This window comes from Ostrinia furnacalis, unplaced genomic scaffold (assembly GCF_004193835.3).
Source record: "Ostrinia furnacalis isolate ACB-3 unplaced genomic scaffold, ASM419383v2 OfSCF4102, whole genome shotgun sequence".
Classification (NCBI taxonomy): Eukaryota; Metazoa; Arthropoda; class Insecta; order Lepidoptera; family Crambidae; genus Ostrinia; species Ostrinia furnacalis.
Genome location: NW_021134341.1, coordinates 906012 through 932602, shown reverse-complemented (window position 1 = coordinate 932602; position 26591 = coordinate 906012). Strand labels below are relative to the sequence as shown.

Genomic DNA, 26591 nt, shown 5'->3' with positions numbered 1-26591 from the left:
TCAGGTAGGTTGATCTGCTGGAGACACTAAATAGTTATTTAGAAAAACAATGATATGCCATCTTTAAAGATCGCTTTACTTCACTATCGAGTGAAGGTATTGCAGAGGAATGTACGACAACGGCACACCAAGCTTAACACTGTGGCATTTTATTTACTTGTGATAAGGTCTTATTTTGCCATGAACATGTGAAATCTTATGTGCTGTCAATCTATCTAATTATTATAAAAGCGGAAGGTCACTGACTAACTAACTGACTGACTTACTCACTCATCACGAAATCTCAGAAACTACAAGTGCTAGGAGTCTCAAATTTTGCATGGGGGTTTCTTTTAGAACTTAGATGCTCACTAAGAACGGATTTTACAAAACTCCACCCCTAAGGGGTAAAACGGGGTCCACGGGTACGAAGTCGCGGGCGGCCGCTAGTTGTTAAAAAAAAATAAAAACTTACGATAAAGCTCAATGTCCAAACTGGCTTCGATGGGTGGGCGGAGGTGCGTGTTCGAAGCTCGGCAGGTCAGCTCAGCTGCGTTGTCCCGAGTGAGAGGGAGGTATAGCTCGTTCTCCCTCACTGTTGGGATGTCGCTGGCGCCGTCAGATGCGTCTACCAGGGTCTTCCCAGAGTACCAGCTGATCCGGGGCGGCGGTCGACCTGGGGGATTTTTTACTAGGTTAACGAAGGTTTAACCAGTCACTGTCAATTAGGCATTAATTTAATCGAAATAAGAATAAATACCGCCATTTTTTGTTCTGTCATTTGCTTTACTCAATTCTTTCTTTATTAGTAGTTCTAGTTTTAAGGCTACAAGATCGCCAAGTATCGCGGAATTTTTTTTTAGGAATTGATTTAAAAAGTTGTAGGAGTGTCTTCATAAGTATGATCATCTTACCAGACGACCGTTCAAAGTTAATGTAGACAATTTATAGAAGAAGAAAAGTCATATTAATTGTTATGCCAGGTAAGTAATTATTTAATTACTTTTTGTTACTTTAATTAATCAACTTTATGTCACAGAGAATCGCACATTAATAATATTGTAACTCGTGTAGCATTATGTTCTCATATTTCAATATTTTAATCTTTAATACTTTAATGCTTATTACTTTTGTGATTTTGTATTCAGCTTTTCAGCTCTGAGATCTTTTTTCTTAACAAAAAGGTGACTAGACTTTTAGTCCATTAATAGAATGGGCTTAAAAGCTAAAGTTTATATTTAGACAGATCTTAACAAAATACAAACGTAGTAATGGACTAAAATACTAAACCTATTTTTTGTATCCTATTTTAGGATTAACATTGAAGTAAGAACTTTGAGGGGATTAATTTAGAGATATTTTAATCCAAAATAACAAATTATTTAGTTGGAATCTAACACTGAGTAATAATTCAAATTGTGATGCTCCAAACTTTCTGCGGGGTAAGATTTAAACATAAATGTATTGAAAACTAAATATAAAAATACATATTACCGAATCACGGAAGTGACTTAAGTACTATTAAGGAAGCAATAAACATATTGAGTAAGATTTTGAATCATCATCATCATCATCATTTCAGCCATAGGACGTCCACTGCTGAACATAGGCCTCCCCCAATGACTTCCACATCGCACGGTTGGTAGCGGCCTGCATCCAGCGCCTTCCTGCTACCTTTATCAGGTCGCGGTCCACCTTGTAGGTGGACGTCTCACGCTGCGTTTTCCGGTACTTGGCCTCCACTCCAGAACCTTGCTGCCCTATCGGACGTCAGTTCTGCGTACTATGTGCCCTGCCCATTGCCACTTCAGCTTTTCGGATAAGATTTTGAATATATCTAATTAATATAAGAATCCAGGCACCTCCCGCGACCCTCACCTGATGCCTGGATGCGGGCGGCGCAGGACCGGTCGATGTCGAAATCCTTGGGGGAGGCCTTTGTCCAGCAGTGGACGTCATTTGGCTGAAACGAACGAATATAACAATGAGACGTATGCTCACCTCCTATGACCAGACAGCTGAGCACCAAGGTATCTCCTTCGTGGTAAGGCCCGATTCTGTCCTGCACCTTGTTTCCGACTTCGTCCAAGAAGAATGGTTGACTTGGAAGGACTGAAACAAACAAAAACCACTGCTAAATTAGAAAATAGATAGGAGCAGAAGACAATCTACGCTCGGGCAAAGCATACATAGACCACGCTCACAGACACGATATCGCATCGAAATAATAGCAAACCAGTCTAAACCAGTGTGAGCGCGAATGTCACCCACTTGAGATGCGTCGGTGTGCGTATGCAAAATTAAGTACATACAGTTGATTTTCTACTGTTACTATCTACTTTCTGGCTAAACTTTGGCATTCGTAGGTAGACCAACCAGTACATTTTAAAATACATCGTATTAAGTTGTAATACGTGATATTTTGCAACAAAAACCTATCGCTGTTTGCTATACCATTGAGTTAACGATTACTTGAATGGGCTTGTCAAACACACGCACACCAACACATGTGAAAATGGCCTATTTTATTTCTTTATTTAGGACAACCAACAAGATACACAAATACAGGCCGAAGGGTCAGACAAATAAAGGGATATCTAGATTCATAGGACCACACACTTGTGCAAGGGTTAAATGCTACCTAAATTTTCTGTTTGCAGACTTTTGTCTGTTTGCAAAATCTTCCTGTATTATATTTTTTATTTGACTGCCTCTGTTGGGACTTGAACCCATGTCTTAATGGGCGATGGAGTGGACTGTATATTTCTGAGAGATAGGCCTGCTGGTGGTGATTAATATGCAAGAAGCAAAGAAGGAAACACTCCAAAAAGGGCCAAAACAGTATATTGATCAGGACATAAAACTAGACCGCCCAAGAGACAGTAAAAAAGCCACTTCAAAACCAAAAACAATATTAAAAATAGTAAAAAAAACATAAATAACATCAAAAAAGGATTGCTGGCCAAACTGCCAGCAACACCATGAACGGTGACTGCTGTGACCAGTGAGCTGCAGAGATAATGGTGAAGTAGATATGTTCAAGGGGATTTTATGGTGTAAGCAAGCGTCGTGTTATTTAAGAATGTTATACTTGAACTTGGCGACAACACGCGTGTCTAGATATAGAGCCTTAAAAGCTTTTCTAAGTTTAGACACCGAATAATAAATAACACGTTTGGGGTTAGGTAATTACATGTGATTGTTTTCATACATTTTATATGGAAATACGTCACTCACAACGTGTAATCTATTATCATAAATATGTGAGTAGCAAGCATTTCCTAAAAGGTTACATAAAGGTTAAACGAAAAGTTACAATAAACACAATCCTTATCCATTAGAGGGCCCTGAAGGGCTCTGGGTTTATCTATTATTGGCGAGATAGTTGCATAAGGGCTACTTTTACCGGTTCCTGATAAAGTGTCAGATAATTTATCTGACACATAAAATCAGGTTGCTGTTTACTTGTGACTGTATTTGCCAGATGACTGTATCCAATACCCGTAAAACAAAAATGTATGTTATATCTGACAGATTTCCAGTTCCTGATAAGTTATCAGGGACTTTATCAGTAAGTAGTGAAACAGGCCATACTTTAGACAAACAAATAGCAAACTTTGACTAGTTATAAATGCTGCTTTTGGCATTCCCGATTAGCGATTTACTTTAGTTTAAAACAGGGTTCGAAATGATAATTATCAATGATAATTATCAAGATAATTATCATGATAAAAACAAAAAAAATGCGCTCGTGAAAATGAACTGTATTCGAAGTTATCGAACGTGTATTTCAGCACTTACGAGTACGTCTAGTGGTCGGCGTTAATCAAAAAACCTATCTTTTTAGCTCCAAAATTATCACTACTTATCTAGCGTCAAAATATTTATCTATTTTCCAAGCATTATGCGACTAGCGATGGATAACTTAACAATAATCAGCAACTAAAAACATAAAGTAATATTTCTTTTAAAACAATTTGACAAAATGTATCTTATACTGTTGATAATTATCCGATAATTATCACGAAGCGTAATTATCTTGATAATTTCGAACCCTGGTTTAAAACCACACTCGATGCAAGTGTTTTAATACATTTATCGATTCAATGTCTCTATCGACACATTGGAGCCATATCGATACTATTATCGAGTTGAGAGTTGAGAAAAATGGATGTACACGTTTGATTTGGCCCTAAAAGCCCTTAGATAACATAAATGGTCTACAAATTGCCCTTTAAAGGTAGAGTAAGAAGTTAATTCGGTATCTTTCTGTTATTATTGTGATTGATGATTTCATGATTTATGGCTTTTTTAGTCCATTGTGTGAATAAAAGGCTTTTTTCTTTTTATAAATAATATAAATAGACCTAAGTATTTAGTTCTGGGATTACTTTGGTATTGTAGAGCGTATAAAATCATACTTTTTTAAGGGATTTATAAACTGATCTTAAGTTTCATACCTAGAATAGTGACTATATGTTTCATCTCAATAAAGTCTAGTTAAACTATAACCACTACACCATAAATCATTATAATATTGTCGGGAATTCTATAAACCTAAGAATAAAAACTAACTAAAAAAGTCTAACTTTTACGGTGGCTTTTTCTTTATATTCAATAGACAGTAATTCTACTAACGTTATACCATTAAATCTGATTTTTGTGTATAATATTTGGACAATAATTAGAAGTATTTTCCCCAGCAGCCAGACAGTTTTGACAGTTCCAACTCCTTGCCAGACAGTTTTTTAGGGTAGCTCACAAAGCCACGATGACCCAAACTTCATAATTCACCAACATTATATCCTATATTGGGAGCATACGCTGACAAACTTTCAGCTTTTATAAAATGACGTAGGTCTGGCGTTCACTAGCTCTTACTCTATAAGGTTTTCGAGTGTAATTCAAATATACACAGAACAATCCGGCCAAGAGTCTTCCGGTTGACTCCTACAGAACTTTATACCCTGTTTATGTCGAACAAAACTTGTTGGTATAACCAGGCCTGTTCATCTCCGCGAGCTTACATCGAAAACAAAACACGCACGATGGCCCACCTACAGGATACTATTCGACAAGGCCTCACATACGAGCGAACATTGACTCACGCACGCGTATTCTTGTGTATGATGGAAGAAAATAAAGAAAATGGTGTACTAAATACTGTGCAGTATTTAACTGCCTAAATAATAATAAAAACACAGAATGTACTTTTTTAAGTTGCCTCAAGACACTGAGAGATAAATAAGTAGTTAATATTATTCATGATAATTCATGCTAAATCATGTATTTCCTCCGCCATTTTCCGCAGTTTGGCACCTCACGTCACATCATTTTACCGAAGTCAGCCCTATAGCTTCGGCGCAGTGCCGATCACTGACGTTTGTCAACAAAATGGTGCTTGACTCTTGAGACAGGCTAAATTACACCATATTGTTAATGACATTGAGCATACATTTTTTTAAATACCTTTGCGAAGTAAAACTTCTGTACGTAGTACTTATTATTATTCTGTGGTATAACTCAGTATGTAATACAACGTTACCGAAATTTGACAAGTTGACTACATTGTATTCACAATTAAGCGAGACCTTGCGTAGGGCACCTTAAGCGAAAGCTGGAACAAGGTCGGCTCTGTTTCCACAATAAACATACCGGGATCGAACTCGGGACCCCTCGGCAACATAACACAGAGTCATACAGTGGGCTCAGTTGTAGAGGGTTCACTTCTGTGGTGGAATAATTGTGTAAAGCAATCGTAATCATTTGACAGTTCATAACGTATGATTATTCTGTCAAACGCTTTGTATATCTGACTTTATCGTACGTTATGAACTGTCAATTGATTACGATTGCTTTACACAATTCCACCTCTGATATAGTTTTTGCATTGCAACTCACGAAGGCGAATGAGCTTTAATTACTTGTGTGTGTACCTGTACATGCACATAACGGTAGTGTAATGTCTATCATGAAAAACGAACAGTAGCGAGCCTTCGTGATTGCAACAACAAGTAAATTTAGTGGATGTTATTTATATGTATATGAAATTATAGCCTACTATGTAAAGTTTCATCAAAATCCGTTCAGCAGTTTTTGCGTAAGAGAACAAACATTCTCACAAACTTTCACATACATATAATATTAGTAGAATAAAAAAATCCGAGAGCAGCAGCTATATTAGGTAGGCGATTGTATTGTAGGGCATTCAATGCACAAACCTACTTTTTTCTCTGCAAATAACAAATAATCTATCTTAAAACTTGAGTTAGACTTGATTTCCACTAATGTTTAAAAAGAGAAAGTAACAGTTGTTGCAATTCACGAAAGCGAGTGAGCTTTACATGTGTGGTGGCTCGCTATTGTCCGTTATTCAAAAGTTTTGATATACATTACACTACAGTTATGTGCATGTAAACGTACACTCACAAGTAAAGCTCACTCGCCTTTGTGAGTTGCAAGAACTATAACATAAGCTACGGCCAACGAGAAGCGATACCAAATGTAAACAATCCCAATGTCATGGGTGAACCCGTCTGACTTTGACATATTTTGGCGGGAGAAAGCGACATTACGGCAAATACACAAGATGGGAAGAGACAGAATATATTGTCAACTCAACAGTCGTATCGACCTTTTGTATCGCTGCTGGTTGGCCGTAGCCGGACTTTAAATGACTCTACTGACTCCCCTTTCTTGTGGAAAGGGGGAGAATTAATGCAATTTTGCAGAGCTCCCTCACTGTAAACTGAAGATGAAAATTGTATTATGCTCCAGGATATTTCACACCGCCTTTTGGAAAAGTAATTTTCAAAAGTCAAAAAAGTTTGCTTTATTTAAAGGCAAAACACGAAGATCTTTATTGTAAAGGTATTCTCACACAGCTACGTGCGAGCCAACGTGGTTGATGCGACTGGTTTTTATTTTTAACCGACTTCAAAAAAGGAGGAGGTTATTATTTATGTGAAGTTAATAGTTTTAAGTTAGGTACTTCATGAATATTCATTATACATGATAACATGTTGTAGTTATGATAATGATTACCAGGTAACTATGTAGTTATCTTATGTCAGAAAACATGCGTTATGTGATAAATTATACGTTATAACGTATGTTTTTTTGCAGTGACATTATACGAAAATAATACAAGATTATGTACTTTTATTGCAAAAGATCACTTAATTTAAGATATTTTGCTTGATAATAAAATTGTTTCGTATAGAAATTATTGGCCCAAAGGTTGTCTAGAATAGAAAGCCATATAAACTAGTTCCTCTTGAATCACTCTATCTATTAAAAAAAAAACGCATCAAAATTCGTTGCGTACAGACAGACAGCGAAGCGACTTTGTTTTATAATATGTAGTGATTGAGTACCTATATATTTTTCTGGTAGTATACGGTAAATTCAATATTATTTTTATCGATAGCTACTCAAATAAATACAAAAGCACTGAAGTCCTGCTAACTTAACAATGGCGCAGAAGCAAATATTGTTCTGCTTCTACACAATGCAACACTATTGTAAGGCTTTGAAGTTCCAACGAGGGTATTCAAACAAAATTCAATGTGAAAAGTATAAATCGAATGGTTCTCAGAAGACTTCATTCAATAAGTTATCAATTTGGACCCATCCGGGACACTGGTTTGGTATCCTCTTTACTCGTACTTGTCAATAAGGATAAAAAAAGATTTTCCACGAAAAATAGCAGCATGCGTACTCACTAAGTAAACATACTCAGATCTTATCTAAATGGGTTTAGTGGGAGATATTATACATTCAAAATAGGAACCACACAAAACTTAACACAAAAGTTCAATAAGGAATATCTATCTATCAGGACCAAAGCCTTCTACTTCCATTATAGTCAATAATCATGGATTTTTTTCAATTCACTTCTAGTTTATACAGAACTTAAACATAAATTATAGCTACATTACAACAATAGTAATTATAATCATCATCATCGCAGCCACAGGACGTTTACTGCTGAACATAGGCTTTCCATGTTGCCCGGTTGGTAGCGGCCTGCGTTCAGCGCCTTCCTGCTACCCTTATGATGTCGTCGGTCCACCTTGTGGGTGGACGTCTCACGCTGCGTTTTCCGGTACGTGGCCTCCACTCCAGAACCTTGCTGCCCCATCGGCCGTTAGTTCGTACTATGTGCCCTGCCCATTGCCACTTCAGCTTGCTAATCCGTCGGGCTATGTCAGCGACTTTAGTTTGTTTACGGATCTCCTCATTTCTGATTCGATCTCGTGCAGAAACACCGAGCATAGCCCTCTCCAACAACAATAGTAGATTATGATTTTTGCAAGAAAAATGTAGAGTCTTTTGTACCATCGAATATACGACTATACCCATAGGTTACATAGGTATACATGTGGCAAGGTGGTGTATTTCATTCATAAGAAAGTTAATGCTCCCAAATATAACCGCCACATTGCCCCGAAATGTAAACTATCTCTGGATACTTCTTTGGCAGTGCATTACAAAGAACAAATACATTTTCCGCTAATGTGACTCGTTGAAACGCGTTCGTCTTTCAAAATATTCAACGGGTGCAGTCAGGCACAAAAACATCTGGGATATTTTTTTTCTATAAATAAGAAAAAAGCATCGTAGATCACCTATGTAAGTATGTAATTATCGTATAGGCATTTGTCGGCATAAAGAGCAAAGGTAATTTCTATTTGACTTTTTACTAGTTACCTACTTATTTATCAGCAATTTACTCAGATGCTGGGAAATATACAAAATTAAAGTAGGGTGTATTTTCCCACAGGGCAAATGAAAATCGTTACACCCAGGTACAGCATCAGAATTTATATTCAACTCCCTAGTAATTCGCGTTTACGGGGCCCTCAAAATTAATTGAGCGTTACTCGCTCTTCGTCATATGTATCTGAATGTACGAAGAAAGCTCATCAAGCTAAATACTAGTTCCTTAAGCAGTTGTATTAAGGTGCTATTTTTCAACAAAAAATTAAAGTATAATGTGCTTTTGACAGTACATCACGCGACGAGCGTTCTGTAAACAACTGTCAGTATTGCCGACGATCCACAGGTGTACCTCAACTTTTACTCAGATAGTTCTTAACCCAAGGCAGTAAGGTTGAAAATAAAATGCTAGATGATATTTTATCATTGCTGTAAAACGCTATAACAAACAACTGAATGGAATTTCGGTGTCAATACTCTTGAATGAACGTTCTTTTTTTACATTTGGCGGGCACTACCCAAAACTTGAAGCAGGTATAATACATACTAAACTATACATAGATATAACACAGTATTGGGTTTTTAAAGCCGGAAAGTAAAAACAAGGTGATATTGTGCCCTGAACACAAACAATATCATTCTCTTTACTAAAACAACGCTGCTACCGTTGTAGGAGGTGTCAGGTATACCCTCAATACCTGATAACTACAAGATTCATTCGTGCTCAGGGCACTATGGTCAATAAAACTATACACGACTATTTATAATTTTAAGATCTAAGTGGAAATTATACCAAGGGCGAGGTAAAAAACGTAAAACTTTCCCAAAGCTGATGTTACCTATCCTTATCCTACATCTTTCATAGTACATTTTGTTGTTGTTTTCTATTTATAATAATAACCGTTGTCTGGTACCCATAGAACATGCTTTGCTTAGTTTGGGACAAGATGGCGCAGTGTAATAATATCCAAGGATATACTTTATTTTCTTTATAAGCAGACACACATATTATAATTTATATACCAATAAAGACCCACATTATTACATTTAATTTCAAAAAACATAGCAGACACGATCTCTGGTATTATATTCAGAGCTGAATAAATATTCATGGAGTGAGACAGAATTCCGTGGGGTTTACAAAATAAACAGGAAATGAACAACTTGGTTCCCGAAAATCTTTTGCCTTTCTTTTTATTATAACAATGAGTCCGCCCTTTGATATTTCAATGAGTATTGCGAAATACGTTTATATCCTGCCAGCTATATAAAAAATCTGTCTGTTTGTTACCATGAAAAGAATATAAAAGACCGGTCATCATTATCCTACTAATCTAGACACGCGGTAGTGTGTCCAGCCAAGTTCAAGTAACAGTACTGGCGAGCAGCACCGTTTGCAATATTAAATAAAATATTATAAAACAAAGTAGCTTTCCTGTCTGTCTGTCCCTATGTATGCTAATATCTTCAAAACTACGCAACGGATTTTAGTGCGGTTTTTTTTAAGAGGATTCCGTCAACTGGGACCGCAATTAACTGGGACCGCGGTCCCAGTCGCCGGAAGCCTCTTTTTTAAATAGATAGAATGATTCATGAGGAAGGTTTATATGTATACTAGCTGACCCGGCGAACTTCCGCCTTAATGGCAATAAATAACGGGATAAAAAGTATTCTATGTCCTTCTCCTGGCTCTAAACTACCTCCCTGACAATTTTCAGCTAAATCGGTTCAGCCGTTCTTGAGTTATAAGCGAAGTAACTAACACGACTTTATTTTATATATGTCGGAGCGTCGGGCTCTCGGACGGCACCAGAAGGGTCTCTCATTGAATTCATACTATCTACCTATGTGGGCGTATAGGGAACACGTGCGAGTGGATACTAACACTAATTATAATCACTGATTATAAATGACTAACTTTACTAGACTAGAATGTAAAGACTGGTTCGTAATTTAATCAATATTGTCCACAGTTAAATTTAACAGAAAGATCAAAGTTACTGAATTACTTTAACAAAGCTAGAGACGCCTAGACTTAATAAATTGGGAGCGATTGACGAATTTGTGAACCACGCCCAGTCACCACCACGTCCAAAACCCGAATGTGCAAAGACTCTAACACTGAGTCCCAGAATCTCTACGTTCCAGGGCTCTGTACCTGAAGTTTTTGTAAAGCTATTAATCCATCAATACTGCACTTGAACGGGTCCACAACTACGTCAGGCAACATGGGGATTTATGTCACCTTCGTTCCCAGGCGCGCACTTAACTCTGACCATAAGAGCTTTGGCGTTGCTTAAAATTCCATAGCAATAAATTAGCTAACACATTCAAAGTGTTGTGAGAACTATAACATTAAGTTATTTAATTTATTGCGCATGTCGGAGCGTCGGGCTCTCGGACGGCACCAGAAGGGTCTCTCATTGAATTCATACTATCTACCTATGTGGGCGTATAGGGAACACGTGCGAGTGGATACTAACACTAATTATAATCACTGATTATAAATGACTAACTTTACTAGACTAGAATGTAAAGACTGGTTCGTAATTTAATCAATATTGTCCACAGTTAAATTTAACAGAAAGATCAAAGTTACTGAATTACTTTAACAAAGCTAGAGACGCCTAGACTTAATAAATTGGGAGCGATTGACGAATTTGTGAACCACGCCCAGTCACCACCACGTCCAAAACCCGAATGTGCAAAGACTCTAACACTGAGTCCCAGAATCTCTACGTTCCAGGGCTCTGTACCTGAAGTTTTTGTAAAGCTATTAATCCATCAATACTGCACTTGAACGGGTCCACAACTACGTCAGGCAACATGGGGATTTATGTCACCTTCGTTCCCAGGCGCGCACTTAACTCTGACCATAAGAGCTTTGGCGTTGCTTAAAATTCCATAGCAATAAATTAGCTAACACATTCAAAGTGTTGTGAGAACTATAACATTAAGTTATTTAATTTATTGCGCCCCGCGCGCCGACATATATATAGATTTAGCACCCGTGCGAAGTCAGGGCGGGTCGCTAGTAGTCTATCATTTATAACGATCTGTGTCAAAACTAAATTTCACGCTGGCGAAGCCGTGGACAAAATTTAATAGTTAATAAGTAGAGTTAATAATATAGTCGGTTAAAAAGCTGTTAAGCTGTTTCCAATAAAGATGTTTTAGCTCTGAAAACCCAACTAACTATATTTTAATTCAGTACAATAATGTTGGTGTAATATTATAATGTTCTAACTAAAGTTTCATGGAAATCAGTCCAGTTGATTTTAAGTAAACTCATCTATCCTTCTCAGATTTCGCTAGTAACTAAAATCCATCCATATCTCACGTTTATAATAAACTTTGAACAACAACAAAGTTTGTAAATGCGCTAAAAGGATTCCAATACATTTAAGAGGTTTTCGAAAAGATAAAAACTAGAGATGAAACGGATAGTTGTTTGGCCGGATACCGGATACCGGATATCCGGCCAGCTGCTAGGCCGGATAGCCGGATATCCGGCGGCCGGATAGTTGGCCCATTGTCTCGTTGCATGTCATGACGAGTTTAGCGCCGCACAGGTGCTTCGAACGCGATCAGTGGGTCTATTAGTAGACTAGACTAGTCAAGTAGTCACACTTTTCGAAAATCGAATCCGTCCGAATAGAATGTCAGATTTTGCCACTTGTCTTGGGGGTTGTCAATTCGGCCGATTTCCGTTGCTATCGTGAGTGTGTGATTGAATAGTGAAAATTAAATTAGTTTACTTGTTGCGTAATCTGACTGAACTGCATGCATCATGTCATCAGACCATCAGTGAAAAAAAGATCGCCTTTTTTATTTGGCAATATTTCGTTCGACATTAACAGATATTTACTAATTTATGTACTATCGCCAACAGTGTTAACTGCCCATTGAAAGTCATGTCATCTCGTGCTATCGCAAAGAATCGCCATTTGATTAGAGCGAGAGCAAAAACGGAAATGGATAGTTAACAGTGTGGGTGGGTGTACGTGTATTCGTCATTAGAGTGAATAGCCCAGAAAAAGAAATCAGTTTTTTGAAATGCCTTAATATGGCTTTTTTGTAACTTTTTGGACTTTAAATAAAAGCCGTCATTATTATAAGCCATTTTATTGATATTTACCTCAAAGATTAATGTATTTCATTTTATTAATAGGAAATTGTCGTAGTTTTTTAATATCCGGTATCCGGCCGGATAGTGAGTTACTATCCGGTATCCGGCCGGATAGTAAATTTAGGCCGGATATCCGGCCTACCGGATAGTTACCGGATATCCGTTTCATCTCTAATAAAAACCGTTTTATAGAGTTATTAGCTGCTGTGCCCACGACTTCGTACGCGTGAAAACCCGTTTTGGCAACATTTTTCATTTTTTCTCTGCACCTATTACTCGTAGCGTGATGGTATATAGCCTATAGCCTTCCTCAATAAATGGACTATTCTAACACTGAAAGAATTTTTCAAATCGGACCGGTAGTTCCTGAGATTAGCGCGTTCAAGTAAACAAACAAACAAACTCTTCAGCTTTATAATATTAGTATAGATAGAGTTTCGTATCGGAACTTTATAGTTAACCGCTAACTTAAAAAGCATCGAATTTCAACCTTACTTCGTCGACTTAAGTTATAATGGATTACTTGACTCTGAATTTCTAGACATAACTTTGCATCTGCGTGGTTTGCTTCCCTTTAGCCCAGGTGCAGGTTAGGCTATATTTCAGACAGATCTACCTATCTTGCGGTGGAAGCACTGACTTGTTCGAACTTTGCTCCACTTCGAATAGGTTTCGAATTAGAAGTGTTGGATAGCGGTCGTTAAATTCGACATTTAAGACTAGAAATCATCGTAAGGCAGTAGAAATCGACACTTAAGACGACCATGATTGATGTTAGGGCATTTTAAAACTTCAATAATGAGGGATAAGGTACATAATAAAACCTAGCCCTTAAGGCATCTTTCCAAAAAACAGGCCTCTTTATTTGCAGACCTTATAAAAAACGACCTTCAGACAAACATAAAAAGTCGGAATAAACTTAGCCACCACTGTTTCAGGAAAAAAGTTAGCCAATAAGTAAATCAAAAAAGTGCTGACTGGGCTGAACGAAAGAAATAGACGATAGCTGATTGCTTTGGGTCGCCCCAGAGGTCAATGGATCTTCATGTTCAGCAATGTCTGTGGCCTAATTAATGGTTGCTAATTAACTAAGCAAAGTTATCAAAGTAATGCGTGTCTGGCAAAATGAAAGTGAGTTTTCGTTTTCAACTTCAAAATTTTCCAGCTCGGGGGTTATTATTGATTTTCGAGTAAAGGACAATGACCAAAAGTGGTCCAAATGTCCACCACTAATGAGACCTATATTGGCTTATAGTCCATTAAATAGAGATTAACTTTCAGTATGGGACGAAAAAAAATAATAAGCTGTCAGTAAAAAGTTATGGCTGTATGAAAAATTTTAGTAGTTTACGCGCTAATCTCAGGAACTACTGGTCCGATTTGAAAAATTATTTTTGTTATGGATAGCCCATTTATTAAGGATGGTTTTATTTAGGTTATATAACATCGCACTACAACCAATAGGGGCGGAGTAACGACCACCCGTCCATAATTCCAATATTGTTTTCTTTCTTCTGAGTTTATTTTTTTTCTTTTAGCGAGAATCTAACACGGCACACTAAGGGACATGACATAACATGCATAAATTAATCAAAAATGTGCGATGGATAGAATGATATCAAGAACATTTTTCAGATGAAAAGGTAAAAAACATATTACAAGCTTTTTATTACTTTCACATGTCTGGTGTCTGTCGTCAAATCTTGCAACTTAAAATTGACCCACTTCCCGGTTTCCTATTGAGCTGAAATTTTGCATACATGTGTAAGTCCGATGACAATGCAATATTATGGTACCATTGAGCTGGTCTGATGATGGAGTCGGGAGGTGGCCATAGGAACTCCTAAGCAAAACGGCGGAAACTCATCGAGTTTGGGTTCGTTGGATTTGTCTTTTCGAGCACTTTAGTGTTAGATAACGTCCAGGGTCCTGAGATTAAGATATAACTAAAAAGTGTAAAATAAAATTATAATAAAAATAAACTTTTTTAAAAACAAGCTTTTATTCTGAATTTCGAAAGCTTGTAGCGCAAACAGAGAAAAAGAGGAATAAATTCCATGCGCGATACAAACTTTCGAAATTCAGAATAAAAGCTTGTTTTTAAAAAAGTTTATTTTTATTATTTTTGATTGCGGTTTGGTTATAATGAATCAGTTTTTAGTAGACTATTTTACTACATAGGTCTCGTTAGTGGTGGACATTTGGACCACACTCCATAAATTTTTGGTCATTGTCCTTTTGCTCTTTTCTCTATGATAAACATTTTGTTTTGTTTAGGACGATCATTCTCTTTTCGCTAGGATAAACATTCTTGTTTCGCTAGGACAAACATTATGCATTATCTTTTCTATAGGACGAACATTATCTTTTTTTCTATGACAAACATTTTCTTTTTTCTATGACAAACATTATATTTATATATCTTTTCAATAAGACGAACTTTATCTTTTCTTTAAGACGAACATTCTCTTTTCTCTAGGACGAAATTTCTTTTTTCTCTAGGACGAAATTTCTTTTTTCTCCAGGACGAACAAGCTCTTTTCTAATACTACAAAAAAAAGTTACAATTCCCCTTGCATCTTGCTCTAAGTAGGTAAACTGGAGTGTAGTTTAGTAAAGTAGGTACTTACCGATTACAGTCAAGTTGACCCCAATATTCCTGGTCGGCGAGACCAAGAAGTCGACCCTGCAGTGATACAGCGCCTGATCCAGCTCCGTCAATCTTGAGATGGTGATGGAAGTCGGCTGCCGGTCGAGGGTTGCGGAGATCCTGGTGCCACCTGAACTGGAAGGGTTCGCCCACTGGCTCTGGTTGCGCGCGTCGTAGCTGTAAAGAAGGGACGTTTAAATACTGATATTCATAACATGGTATAAAGTAATAATGTAAACAAATGAGAATATCATTAGAACCATATGATAGTAATCCTTCGCAGAAGTGACAATAAGCGGAATGGTAGAAACCAGTGGCGACCACGAACTGAAAGACGCAGTGAAGGTCTCCCACTCCGTGAACCTACGATATTATACAATATTATATTAATACGATATTATATACAAAGGTGACTGACTGACATAGTGATCTATCAACGCACAGCCCAAACCACTGGACGGATCGGGCTGAAATTTGTAGGTAGATGTTATGACGTAAGCATCCGCTAAGAAAGGATTTTACGAAACTCCACCCCTAAGGGGGTAAAACGGGATCCACGCGTACGAAGTCGCGGGCGGCCGCTAGTAAGATATAAAAGTATGAGCTGGTCAGCTGGTTGATCGTAGGAAAAGATAAGACAGGAAAATATTGCTGCTCTAGTTGACGTTCTGCAAAGTAAAGGGCGTGTTTTGGCGCCTAGATGGAAGCTTGTTTTTGTAATTATTCCGAATTTGCATACGAGTGTTAGATAAGCTAACAAGCTAGTACACGCCCTAGCCGCCTGCGTTCGAGGAAAGGTTCGTGCACGCGCTTTCGGCTTATTTGCGATATCGTGTAAGCTCTTATGCTAAATCGCGCTTATCTGAAGAGCCTTAGCGTATCATAGAGAAGACTTGCCTTCACAACTGCCTAGCGTGAAGAGTAGAGGCAAAATCCTCAATTTGCCATTCGTAAAAGGAGAAGATCGTGCCGATGATGATTATGGTAATAAAGATAGTTCTCTAAAGTTGATTATTTTAGTTGGTTAGTTGGTTGGTTGGTTGGTTGGACGTATGGTCACGTCATTATTATGATAAACAACCGTGTTCTAGTATTGGCTACGATTCTTACGACTTTTGAAATGAAAAAGAAAAACACAGAATTTTCATTTGATAACTTCTTAAAAGAATACATAATGCTTATAATAAGCTGATAACGATTTGTCTCTTTGACAGTATTTGTGATACAAAGGATCGTGTTGTAGCAAAATTATCAATATTGAAGCATAATGTGCCTTTCATTTTCTAAATTTATACCATGTCTTATTTACGGAGACGAGCGCTCATCAGGTGAAAACGATCTCGTATAAGCTACACGAATTTTATCTTCGAAGTAGACATTAAGTATTATTAAAGAAGCGCAATATAAAGGCAAAATGTGTCACTATATTTTTAAAGAGACATAAAACGGTGATAAAGTTTCTTGCGCTGCTTATTCCGAATACGGGACACTTTTTTGTCCCGAAACAGGAGTAATTAAAGGAGATTTCGTTTTCAGTGTAGACTATAGACGATTAAATTAAAAGTTTTTCAGTTCCTACTTTTATAACTATACAAACTTGTTAAAATCAGTCAGGCTAATAAATAGGTAGACTATTTTAAGTAAAATTACCTACGAGCAATATTCATTGTTCAATTTGTAATTGCGTTCTCGAAAGCGGCCTTAACAATTTCAAAGAAGAAGCGAATTAGAGGTAAACAGAGGTTAAAAATCAATCTAAGTAGGTTCCAATTTCTGTGGAAATTCGTTTTCCAGTGAAGCTCGGTCGGTACTGAACTACTGAGGCTTAAGAGCGAAGGGGTGAAGAAACTTTTTGAGTAGCTTATTAAGTGTTAGGCGCAGCTGTTCCGAGTTTCGAACTGCAACGTTTGGTGTTGTACAGCGGTTCCCAATCTGGAGTTAAGTGATCTCTGGGGGCCTTTTTACCCCAGGGTTCAAAAGAAGCGATAGAGTGGTGATCAGCCTGATGGCGCATAGGGCTGAATGACTGAGTCTCATTCATAAAAACCTCCTGCAGTAGGAGCTACGTAAAGTATTACACCCGCCAAATAGGGGTCATTATTGTTCATTGAATTCCATGGCATAGAACCGAACACACCGCCGAATATAAATTCATTTTACTGACCGTCAAGCTGTTATGGACAGGAGTAGGTGAGATCGATAGGGGTTTAGTTCTGTGACTTTCTCGTTCCTCGTTAAATTCTTATATCAATATTTCTATACATCTTTATAGGTTTCCATCAGGACAAGGAGAAAAGTGTAGATAGACCTAGCGCTATAGCGCATTGTCGACTGTCACGTGTCACTATCTGGAAATTTCCCCATCATTATTTTCCCTTTAATAAGTTTTTTTTTATGTGACAGGAGGCAAACGAGCAGATAGATCACCTGATGGTAAGTGATTACCGTCGCCCATAGACACCCGCAGCACAACAGACCCAGGGGCGTTGCAGGTGCGTTGCCGGCCTTTAAGGTGAAGATACGCTCTCCTCTTAAAATCTTGCAGGTCGTATCCGTCCGGAAACACCGTAGATGACAGTCCATTCCACAGTTTGGTTGTGTTAAGTTAACCCGGCGCCAATGACGTGAAAATAATTGCAAAGACGATGACCCCGGGTCATATTGACCCACATTTCATCGATCATTTTTTCAGGAAATTGTACAAGTAAGCTTAATTTTAATTACTGTCTATGTATATAGGGTTCTTTACTGAGCTAATAAACCAAAAATAAAACGAATGCATGAAATAAATATTTTTTTATGAATTTTTAAACAAAACATGAAAAAATCATGTATAGAAACACATTTGAGTCTACATGTTTTGTTTTTGGTAAAGATTTCTAGTATTAATGGGAATCAACAATGTTATATAGTGAAAAAGAGATAAAATCAACTTTTTATATGCAGATACAATGAGATCAGTCTTCTACTTCATCATTCAGAGCCATGGAACTGCTGCAACTGGTGCAGTATGTAATCATATGGTCTGGGCATGTAAATGTGGCATGACGCACTTGCCGGCGTCGTACTAATGCAAGTTCAAGATTATCCGAACACTGAGTCCCCATTATTTGCGTATTTTTCACATTCGTTGCCATTTCTAAGTTCTGGCTATTACAGCCTGAAATTCTTCAATCTCGGAATCCGACTCTTCCAGCAATGCTACATTCTTGCTGGGTCATTTAACAAAGACATTTTGACTAAAACTTAAAAAAGAACAACATAAGCTAGTACTAAACACAAAATAAGCGAATAAAAGTAAGTCACAAAATCACCGCGCCACCGATGACGCCGGGTCATAATGACCCGTTTTAATTTGAAGCCTGTGTATCTCGCTACGCTAGCGGAGTCACAATACGTTAACTAACGGAATGGATTTAGGGAGGTTCTAACTCCAGCTATACGAACGCCCGAACCACAAAATGGACGCAAAAAAAAATTATGATCGTTTGAAAATGCCTCGGGTCAATATGACCCAGCGTCATTGACGCCGGGTTAAGGTGTTAAGCATCTCACGTCGTTTATCTTTTAAGGATCTACCGTTATGAAAGTTTGAGAAGCACTGGGCTATAGTGAGCTAAAATTCCCCAGCTACATGAAGGGTTTTGCTAAAACTTTGGCTGAAGTAGTAAAGATAAATCAGCAGTTTATGGGTCTATCTTGTGGCAATGAGCCGTGTATGTAAATCAGGCAAGTTTTCAAGCATAACTTTGGCAATTTGCTGGTTTCTAAGCTGCCTTAGAACTGCATAAGTTTTATCTAAATAAAGGACGTTTTATGGACATCTCTCCACTTTAAATAAATATCTGAACTTTTTTTATAGTGCAACACCTAGTCCCAAACTTAGAAAAGTTTGTAATGTTGTCACCGGATAAAAAAAATACTTCAGTAAAAAACATCAAATAAAATACAGTGTGATATATGATATGTGATACACTCGACTCGTCAAATATTCCTCTTACCCATATAAAACAAAATACAAATAAATAATAAAATTATGATAATAGTTATTTAATTTTTAGCGTTAAGAGTTGATTCTCAAACTAATTTGAAAATTATAAATAACTTGAAGAAATCGAACTACCTAAGGCGGGAATTGAACCCACGACCTTTCGCTTGCCGGGCGACTGCTCTTCCATCTGAGCTACTTAGACAAACACTGGATGAACTTATCAAAATTTTCAAATTTCTTCAAGTTATTTATAATTTTCAAATATAATTAATTATGCACACAAATATTTGCAGTCTGCGGGGATCGATCCTGTGACTTCTAGCATATGTATAATTGTATAGACGTCTCACAGTCGTCGTTCGAGACAATAGATAGTTGTAACCAACGCCACACAATAGGCTTTACCAATAGGCCTCAGAAATGCATTAGTATGACAAAGGAGTAATTGGAGTTACTAGAGTGCTATTGTAAGACTATCTCATCTCTGCTCTGTGAGATGTATAGATTCTACATTATTAGATATCAAGTTACTCAAAATGGAAACGATTATAGATTACATAATTTCAATGTTAGTTTGTAACTGGAATTCTGTATAACTTCGATCGTTCGTTCGTTTCGTTTCAGTCAAATGACGTCCACTGCTGGAGAAAGGCTTCCCCCAAGGATTTCCACCGGTCCTGCGCTGCCCGCATCGAGGCTCATCCAGCGGCCTTCACCAGATCGTCGGTCCACCTAGTGGGAGGCCTGCCCACGCTACGTCTTCCAGCCCGCGGTCACCACTCGAGAACTTTTCAACATAATATTATAACAATAACATTATAACTTAATATTCAAATATAAGAAGTAGGTAAACCTTTTAAATATTAAATTTACTCAGTGTAGTCTATTACAAGCTTTTATTTTATTAGACTACACCATTTCAACAAAATATCCTCAGCACTATCCTTTGAAGTATAAGGGTATTTCTTATGAAATCTCGAAATTTGAGATTTTATTTAAATTTCTTTTTTTTTACATAAACTTAGATATTTTTTGCAGAGATCAGAAAAGTTACTTTTAGAGATCTGTCCAGGGGTATTGGTCTTCCATATTTATTTATATTACCTATAAAAAATGAGGTTTTAAAAAATTAATAAATGAGGGAATGATTAACGGAGTGAGGGAATGATTTATTATTATATTATAGTAAAAAACAACATGTACAAATGGCATATTGGCATGCTTTAAGCATTGACAAGTATTTCGGGTATTCACTAGTCTAAGTTTTTACTTGAACGTTCGCTTTTTTCTTTAAATATTTTAATCTTTCTTTTTCCCGCAGTTTTTTCAAAGATTCAGTATTATTTTTCATTTTTCTCGCCTTTTTCTATCGTATTCTTTCTTTTTTATTTATTTTTTTGCATCACTCAACTTCTTTTGTTGTGCTATTTTGCTTCCACATACATGCACCTCTTTTAAATTAAATACCATGAAATACAAGTTACATGAATTAAATAAGCCTAGGCGCAGACCATCGATTTTTCGTCGGCCGATAGTTTAGTCGGGCAGTTAATCAGTATGGGCATGTATGGAAGTTCGCACATTACGCCGATTTGATTTGGCCGACTAAATAGTTGAATACGATTCCCAACTGCCTTCCAACTAAAGTATCGTCCAACTATCGGTCGATAGCTTGATCAGACGGCGCTCCTCTACGCGCGCGCAGACTGGCCGATTTTTCGTCGTCCAACTCGGCCGATAGCTTCAGTTTGCTCCTCGTTTTTGGCGGGAAAGGTTATTATTACTAATTAATTGATTTAACTAGTTATTACTCTCGATTTCACTTTTTCATGATCATTTCCCTTTCATCATCATCATTTCAGCCACAGGGAGAGGCCACGTTTCCGAGTCATCACAGGATGAACACGGACAAAACGAAGCTTATGTCGAACGTCCATGTTGCGCTCGATTCTTGAGATTGTTGACAAGTATGTCTACCTCGGACAAACGATTCAGCTAGGTAGGTCCAATTTCGAAAAGAAGGAGGTCAATTTCCTTTTCATGATGTATAAATTTGAGATGATTTTTATTAAACTTTTATCTTTTATGTAACAATCTGAATTTCGAGCAGTTGAAGCCGCAGGCATGAGTTAATTTGGTATAGAAAAAATTATAATACATATTTCTGGGAAACATTCTACGCGACTGATCTCTTCAACAGCTCTCTATCGAATGAAGCAATCGGCCCGATTTTAAATCAACACGCCCGATTCAACTGTTTAGTTGAATCAGTGGGAGCACTGAGAGTCCAACCCGACTAAACTATCGGTCGACTAAAAATCAACGGTGTCTAAACAATCTAAAAAACCGCAGATTACTGGATAAATCATTCCCTCACACGACCGTCATTCCCTCACTGCACTTAGAAGTGAGGGAATGACTGTGAGGGAATGACGAATTTTAACTTAAGCTACAAAAACACCGACACATAAGTTCAATTTGCTTGTTACATTTTTAATATGTATTTTACTCCCAAAAACGCATAAAACCAACAAATTTTAATGATAAATATTAAAATGCTTAATACATTAATGTAACGTGAGGTAATGATCGTCATAAATTTAACTTTTAACAATTTTACGCAAATTATTTTTTTACACGAACTAACCTACTGTTGAGAAGAAATTGCCATCTTGAATCATTTGAGAGTGTATCCATCCAGGTACTAAAAACTTAAAGTTGCGTTCCTAAATATCGTTTTACACATTCAGAAATCGAATATTCGTAATAGGATGAGGGAATGATTTTATTTGGCGGGACACATTTAAAATCGAATCATTGTTTTTATAAATTTGTTGTTGTAAGATGAAAGCTTTTATGGACAATAACAAACATCTTTCTTACATATTTGCATAATTTTATTATTAAAAATATTGATATATTTCAAGTTAATAGGCATTTTAGTAATAATTTTGTACTAAGGGACAAGGTGAGGGAATGATTTTCACGGTAATAAAGTAGCCATATCTTTTTTTTCTTTAGAGGTAATACGTTTTCTTTTTATGCAATAGTGGTATAGACAGCCACTCAGATAAAAAAAAGACTTATGTAATTTAATGCATGTGACTCGGCACTAATGGCTCGGGAATCAAATTTCGCAATTTGATGAGAAATACCCATAAACTATATTACTGTATAATATAACCACAATCGGTTCAGTAGTTTTTGTGTAGGAGTTACAAACAGCTTTTATTCTCTCTCGCTTTTGTAACTACACAAGTACTATTACCCTGACTGATTTGTACCTTGTTTTCATCTCGTTCAATGTACAGACTACAACATCAGAAGCTAAGCACTGTAGCACCCTAAGTGGTTGTAATAGACGCTATTTTAGAATAAAAATGTATAATCTGATCTGCTCTGGACTGTACGTTCAACATTAATACGATTTTCCGAACAAACGATTCCAATACGTTCGGAAATAGCTAGTCATTTCAAAGGCTGACTAATGAACAAAGGAAACGGCGTTTGACATAATGTATGGGATAAACAATAGACCCACTCTATCTATTTTAAGGCACATTGTGAAAGAAATAGGGCTTGCGGGGCGTTTGTGGGGCGTTTACGGTTTCACTTGGTTATGATATGTATCGGCTCATATGTATTGTAGCTCAAAACAGTAAATGAATTCATAAAAATGTCCAGCTACCGGTACTGCGCTTGACTAAGATTTTTGTTGTCTAAAATCATCGATAAGATTTTGTCATGGCGCGCATCCTAGCCCGGCTGGTTTACATATTGCACATTTGAAATTTCTCTATGGTCTGGCTTTAAAAATACACTACCCCAGATACATACTCAGATAAACGCTATAATATCTAATGGTGATTTTTCTGAAGTAAGTTAATATTTAGAAGCTGGTCATCATTACAACACAGAATCCTCGGTGTCAAGTGGTAAACCCACTTACCAAAAGTATTAAAAAACAACCGAAGTTTCTCGGCAAATATTATGATAATTTTTCAAGTGAAACATAAACATTGTTGTATGTTTATCGCAGATTTCAACGGAATAATAATAATCTAAAAATAGTAATTGTTTGAGTAACTGTTTGTTGTTTAGGGATTAACTAAGAGAAGATTAACATAATTAATTATGTATCACAAATGCCGAAAGTGGTAAGTAAGGGAGAAATATGCGAATAACAGGCCTTCCCAACCCGTCTGGCCAAAAAACCAAGGAGTTTGGAGTGTAGGCCAAATCTGTAGTAAATTAGACTGGATCGTCCTCCAGCGGAGACTAACTAAATGATCTATGTGCTTACCATGAGTTTAAGTCAGATCTGCTCGCTATCGACTGTTTAAAAAAAATCCAATAAATAAATAATAAATAATAAATAAATCTTTGGACAATTTCACACAGCGCCAGCTAGCCCCAAAGTAAGCAACTTAATGCTTGTGTTATGGGTGCTAGCTTAACGGATATACTACTTATATACTTTTTTTTTTTAAATACATAAATATTATACATAGTCACACCCAGACCCGTCACAGAAATTAAAATTCATCATTTCAATTTCTGCCCGGCCGGGAATCGAACCCGGGACCTCTCGGCATAGTAGTCCGTTCTGAACCACTACACCAAACGGCCGACATCAATAAATGTATGACAGATTGTATAGCTCCCCTAGCGACTACTTTCAAGAAATAACTTTTTTTACGCACTCGCTAGCAAGCAAGCCTAACACGTAAACTCATGGTAAGTACTGATGATGATCATCATAAATGCGCAAGTGCCAAATTCAGTTTTATTCGACCTACTGAATTTCAGTTATTTGTGGTTATGTAGGCATTCCTGTATTTTATTTATTAGTAGGCACAAGACCGCTTCAGCGGCCCTTTGACTTTCATGTGGGTTTCTATTAGTCTGCGGGGAAATCGCTGCTGGTCATTGTTTTATTTATTTAACACCTTTTTGGCGAGATTGTAAAGTGTAAGTAATGTGCTCTATTTCTGTTCGAGGATAGAGCTGTGAATAGTAATGTATCGCGATAAAATAAGGTTAAATGGGCACGCTTACACTCTTGTACTAAAAGTAGATTTTAACTTATTTAAATACTTAGCAGTTGACGGGGATCGAACTGGTGTCTCTCGAAATGATTAATTTTGCAAACTTGGGCAACAAAGCCATTATCACTCTATTTGTGTGTTCTTGGGAATCGAAACCACCACCAGATCATCATCATCATCATGATCATTTCAGCCATAGGACGTCCACTGCTGAACATAGGCCAATGATTTCCACAATGGCCGGGTGGTGGCGGCATGCATCCACCAGATCCAAGAGAATCTAAATGAGTAAAGACCGACGACCTCACAAAGGTAGTAGGAAGGCGCTGGATGCAGGCCGCTACCAACCAGCCAATATTGCGGACTATGTTATATTGGCTATAGCCACAGGACTGGCTGAAATGATGATGATGATGAAAGATCTCGTTTAGATCTTAATAATTACAATGATTAGGGACATTACTCTCTCATAGCATAAAAATAACATACGAGTATATCAAATAACTTATTCCTGTCTCACTTTACCTTTCGTTGTGGATCCTGCCAAATCACTAGTCACTAATGTTCTTTTGTATTGAATAATTGAAGGAATCAAGCTTCTCACTATCAGATGAGGCAACAAGGATTTATTCCGACGCTCTTTAATTAACTGCCCTTTTTCTCCTGTCCTGAGTAATGTATTATCTAGATTTTTCTTTTAGCTAAACTAAGGGAATGACAAAGAAAAAGTGAACAGAGGATTTTGTTGTTTACAGCGTAGGAACAGGGAAAATTATAATAATAAGTTGATTAGAATACAACAGCCGCAAGGTTTTAAAGCTTTCATTTTTGAAAACTAGATGGCGTTGTCTTCAATTAGATTGTGTTATTATTTTTATTTACATTTTTGACTTACCTAAAAATGGTCGTGTAGCTTTTTCAGCCAAACTAGTAGCATGCTTTTCGGTTGATTCTTTTTCGGTGTTGCAATGGAGTATAGTGACGTAAAATTTTCTCCTTGTTCAGTTCGCAAGTTTCGTTTCTCGGAAACTAGATTGCGATAGTCTTTTGTTGTGTAATAAAATTGCTTATTAGGAGTTAACGATGTAGTAAATTAGACTTACCTAAAAATAGGCGTGTAGCTTTTATACCAAACTAGGAGCATAAGCTCGTCGGGTGATTCTGTTTCGGTGTCGCAATAGAGAGTGACGTTGCCTCCTTCTATTGCCTCCTGGTTCGTCACTGGGCCTGTGAAAAACAACCATATTAATATGTAAAATGTGCATAAATTATTTCTAATTACCTCTACATCCGGAGTTTTAGGTGACCGTCTGTTGATTTCGGATTTCGAAATCTAAATACCAAAGCTAGATTGATTGTTTCCAGTTTTATTTGGACATCGGAGATTTGTATACCTAATAGTGTCTGTTCGTAGGATACGTTGAGCCGTGGCTGGCATACGATATGTACTTATTATGAAGGAAAATACGGACTTTATATCTGCTCCAACGATGGCATATTTACGCGTATATCGCGTATTACGCGTAATGATGAATTTTAATTTCTGCGACGGGTCTGGGTGTGACTATGTATAATATTTATGTATTTAAAAAAAAGTATATAAGTAGTATATCCGGTAAGCTAGCACCCATAACACAAGCATTAAGTTGCTTACTTTGGGGCTAGCTGGCGCTGTGTGAAATTGTCCAAAGATTTATTATTATTATTATATCTCAAGGGCGCGCAAGCATTACAGTGGCGATGTTCTTATTAGGGTATTTACGTGGCATGTGGCCCGTATTCGGGGCTTAAGCGGTGCATTGGCGGGGCATTTGCGGGGCGTTAGCGGGGCGTTGGCGGGGCGTTGGCGGGGCGTATAAAGGGCTCGCGAAACAAATTTAGAGAATTCTTTACTTACCATCAGCGCCCGGTATGAACGTGTGTACGCCGATCACGGTCAGCAACAGGCATATCTGCGCGAGAGTGGCGCGCATTCTATGCCCCATCCATGCCCCCGCGCATCTCGCTCGCCGCGCATATCTCAAGGGCGCGCGAGCATTACAGTGGCGTTGTCCTTATAAGGACATGGGGTGT

At 37.4% G+C, this 26591-nt stretch overlaps 1 protein-coding gene across 1 annotated transcript; it reads right to left on the bottom strand.

Moving 5' to 3' along the window:
• LOC114358706 (uncharacterized) lies at positions 1-26591 on the bottom strand. Its single transcript, XM_028312740.1, has 6 exons — positions 26416-26591; positions 25622-25745; positions 15460-15656; positions 1981-2091; positions 455-655; positions 1-14 (listed from the first exon to the last, which is right to left on the bottom strand). Exons 1-6 carry the CDS (start codon positions 26501-26503, stop codon positions 1-3), a joined length of 735 nt encoding a protein of 244 aa, XP_028168541.1. The 5' UTR covers positions 26504-26591.

What these genes read in the sequence shown, in the direction of transcription:
- LOC114358706 (XM_028312740.1), bottom strand. Translation starts at nt 26,503, where the DNA reads ATGGGGCATAGAATGCGCGCCACTCTCGCGCAGATATGCCTGTTGCTG. An exon ending in GGTCAACTTGACTGTAATCG is followed by an intron (nt 2,092 to 15,459) that starts GTAAGTACCTAC and finishes TGTTTGTTTCAG; the next exon opens with TCCTTCCAAGTCAACCATTC. An exon ending in CAGCTGTCTGGTCATAGGAG is followed by an intron (nt 656 to 1,980) that starts GTGAGCATACGT and finishes AAAATCCCCCAG; the next exon opens with GTCGACCGCCGCCCCGGATC.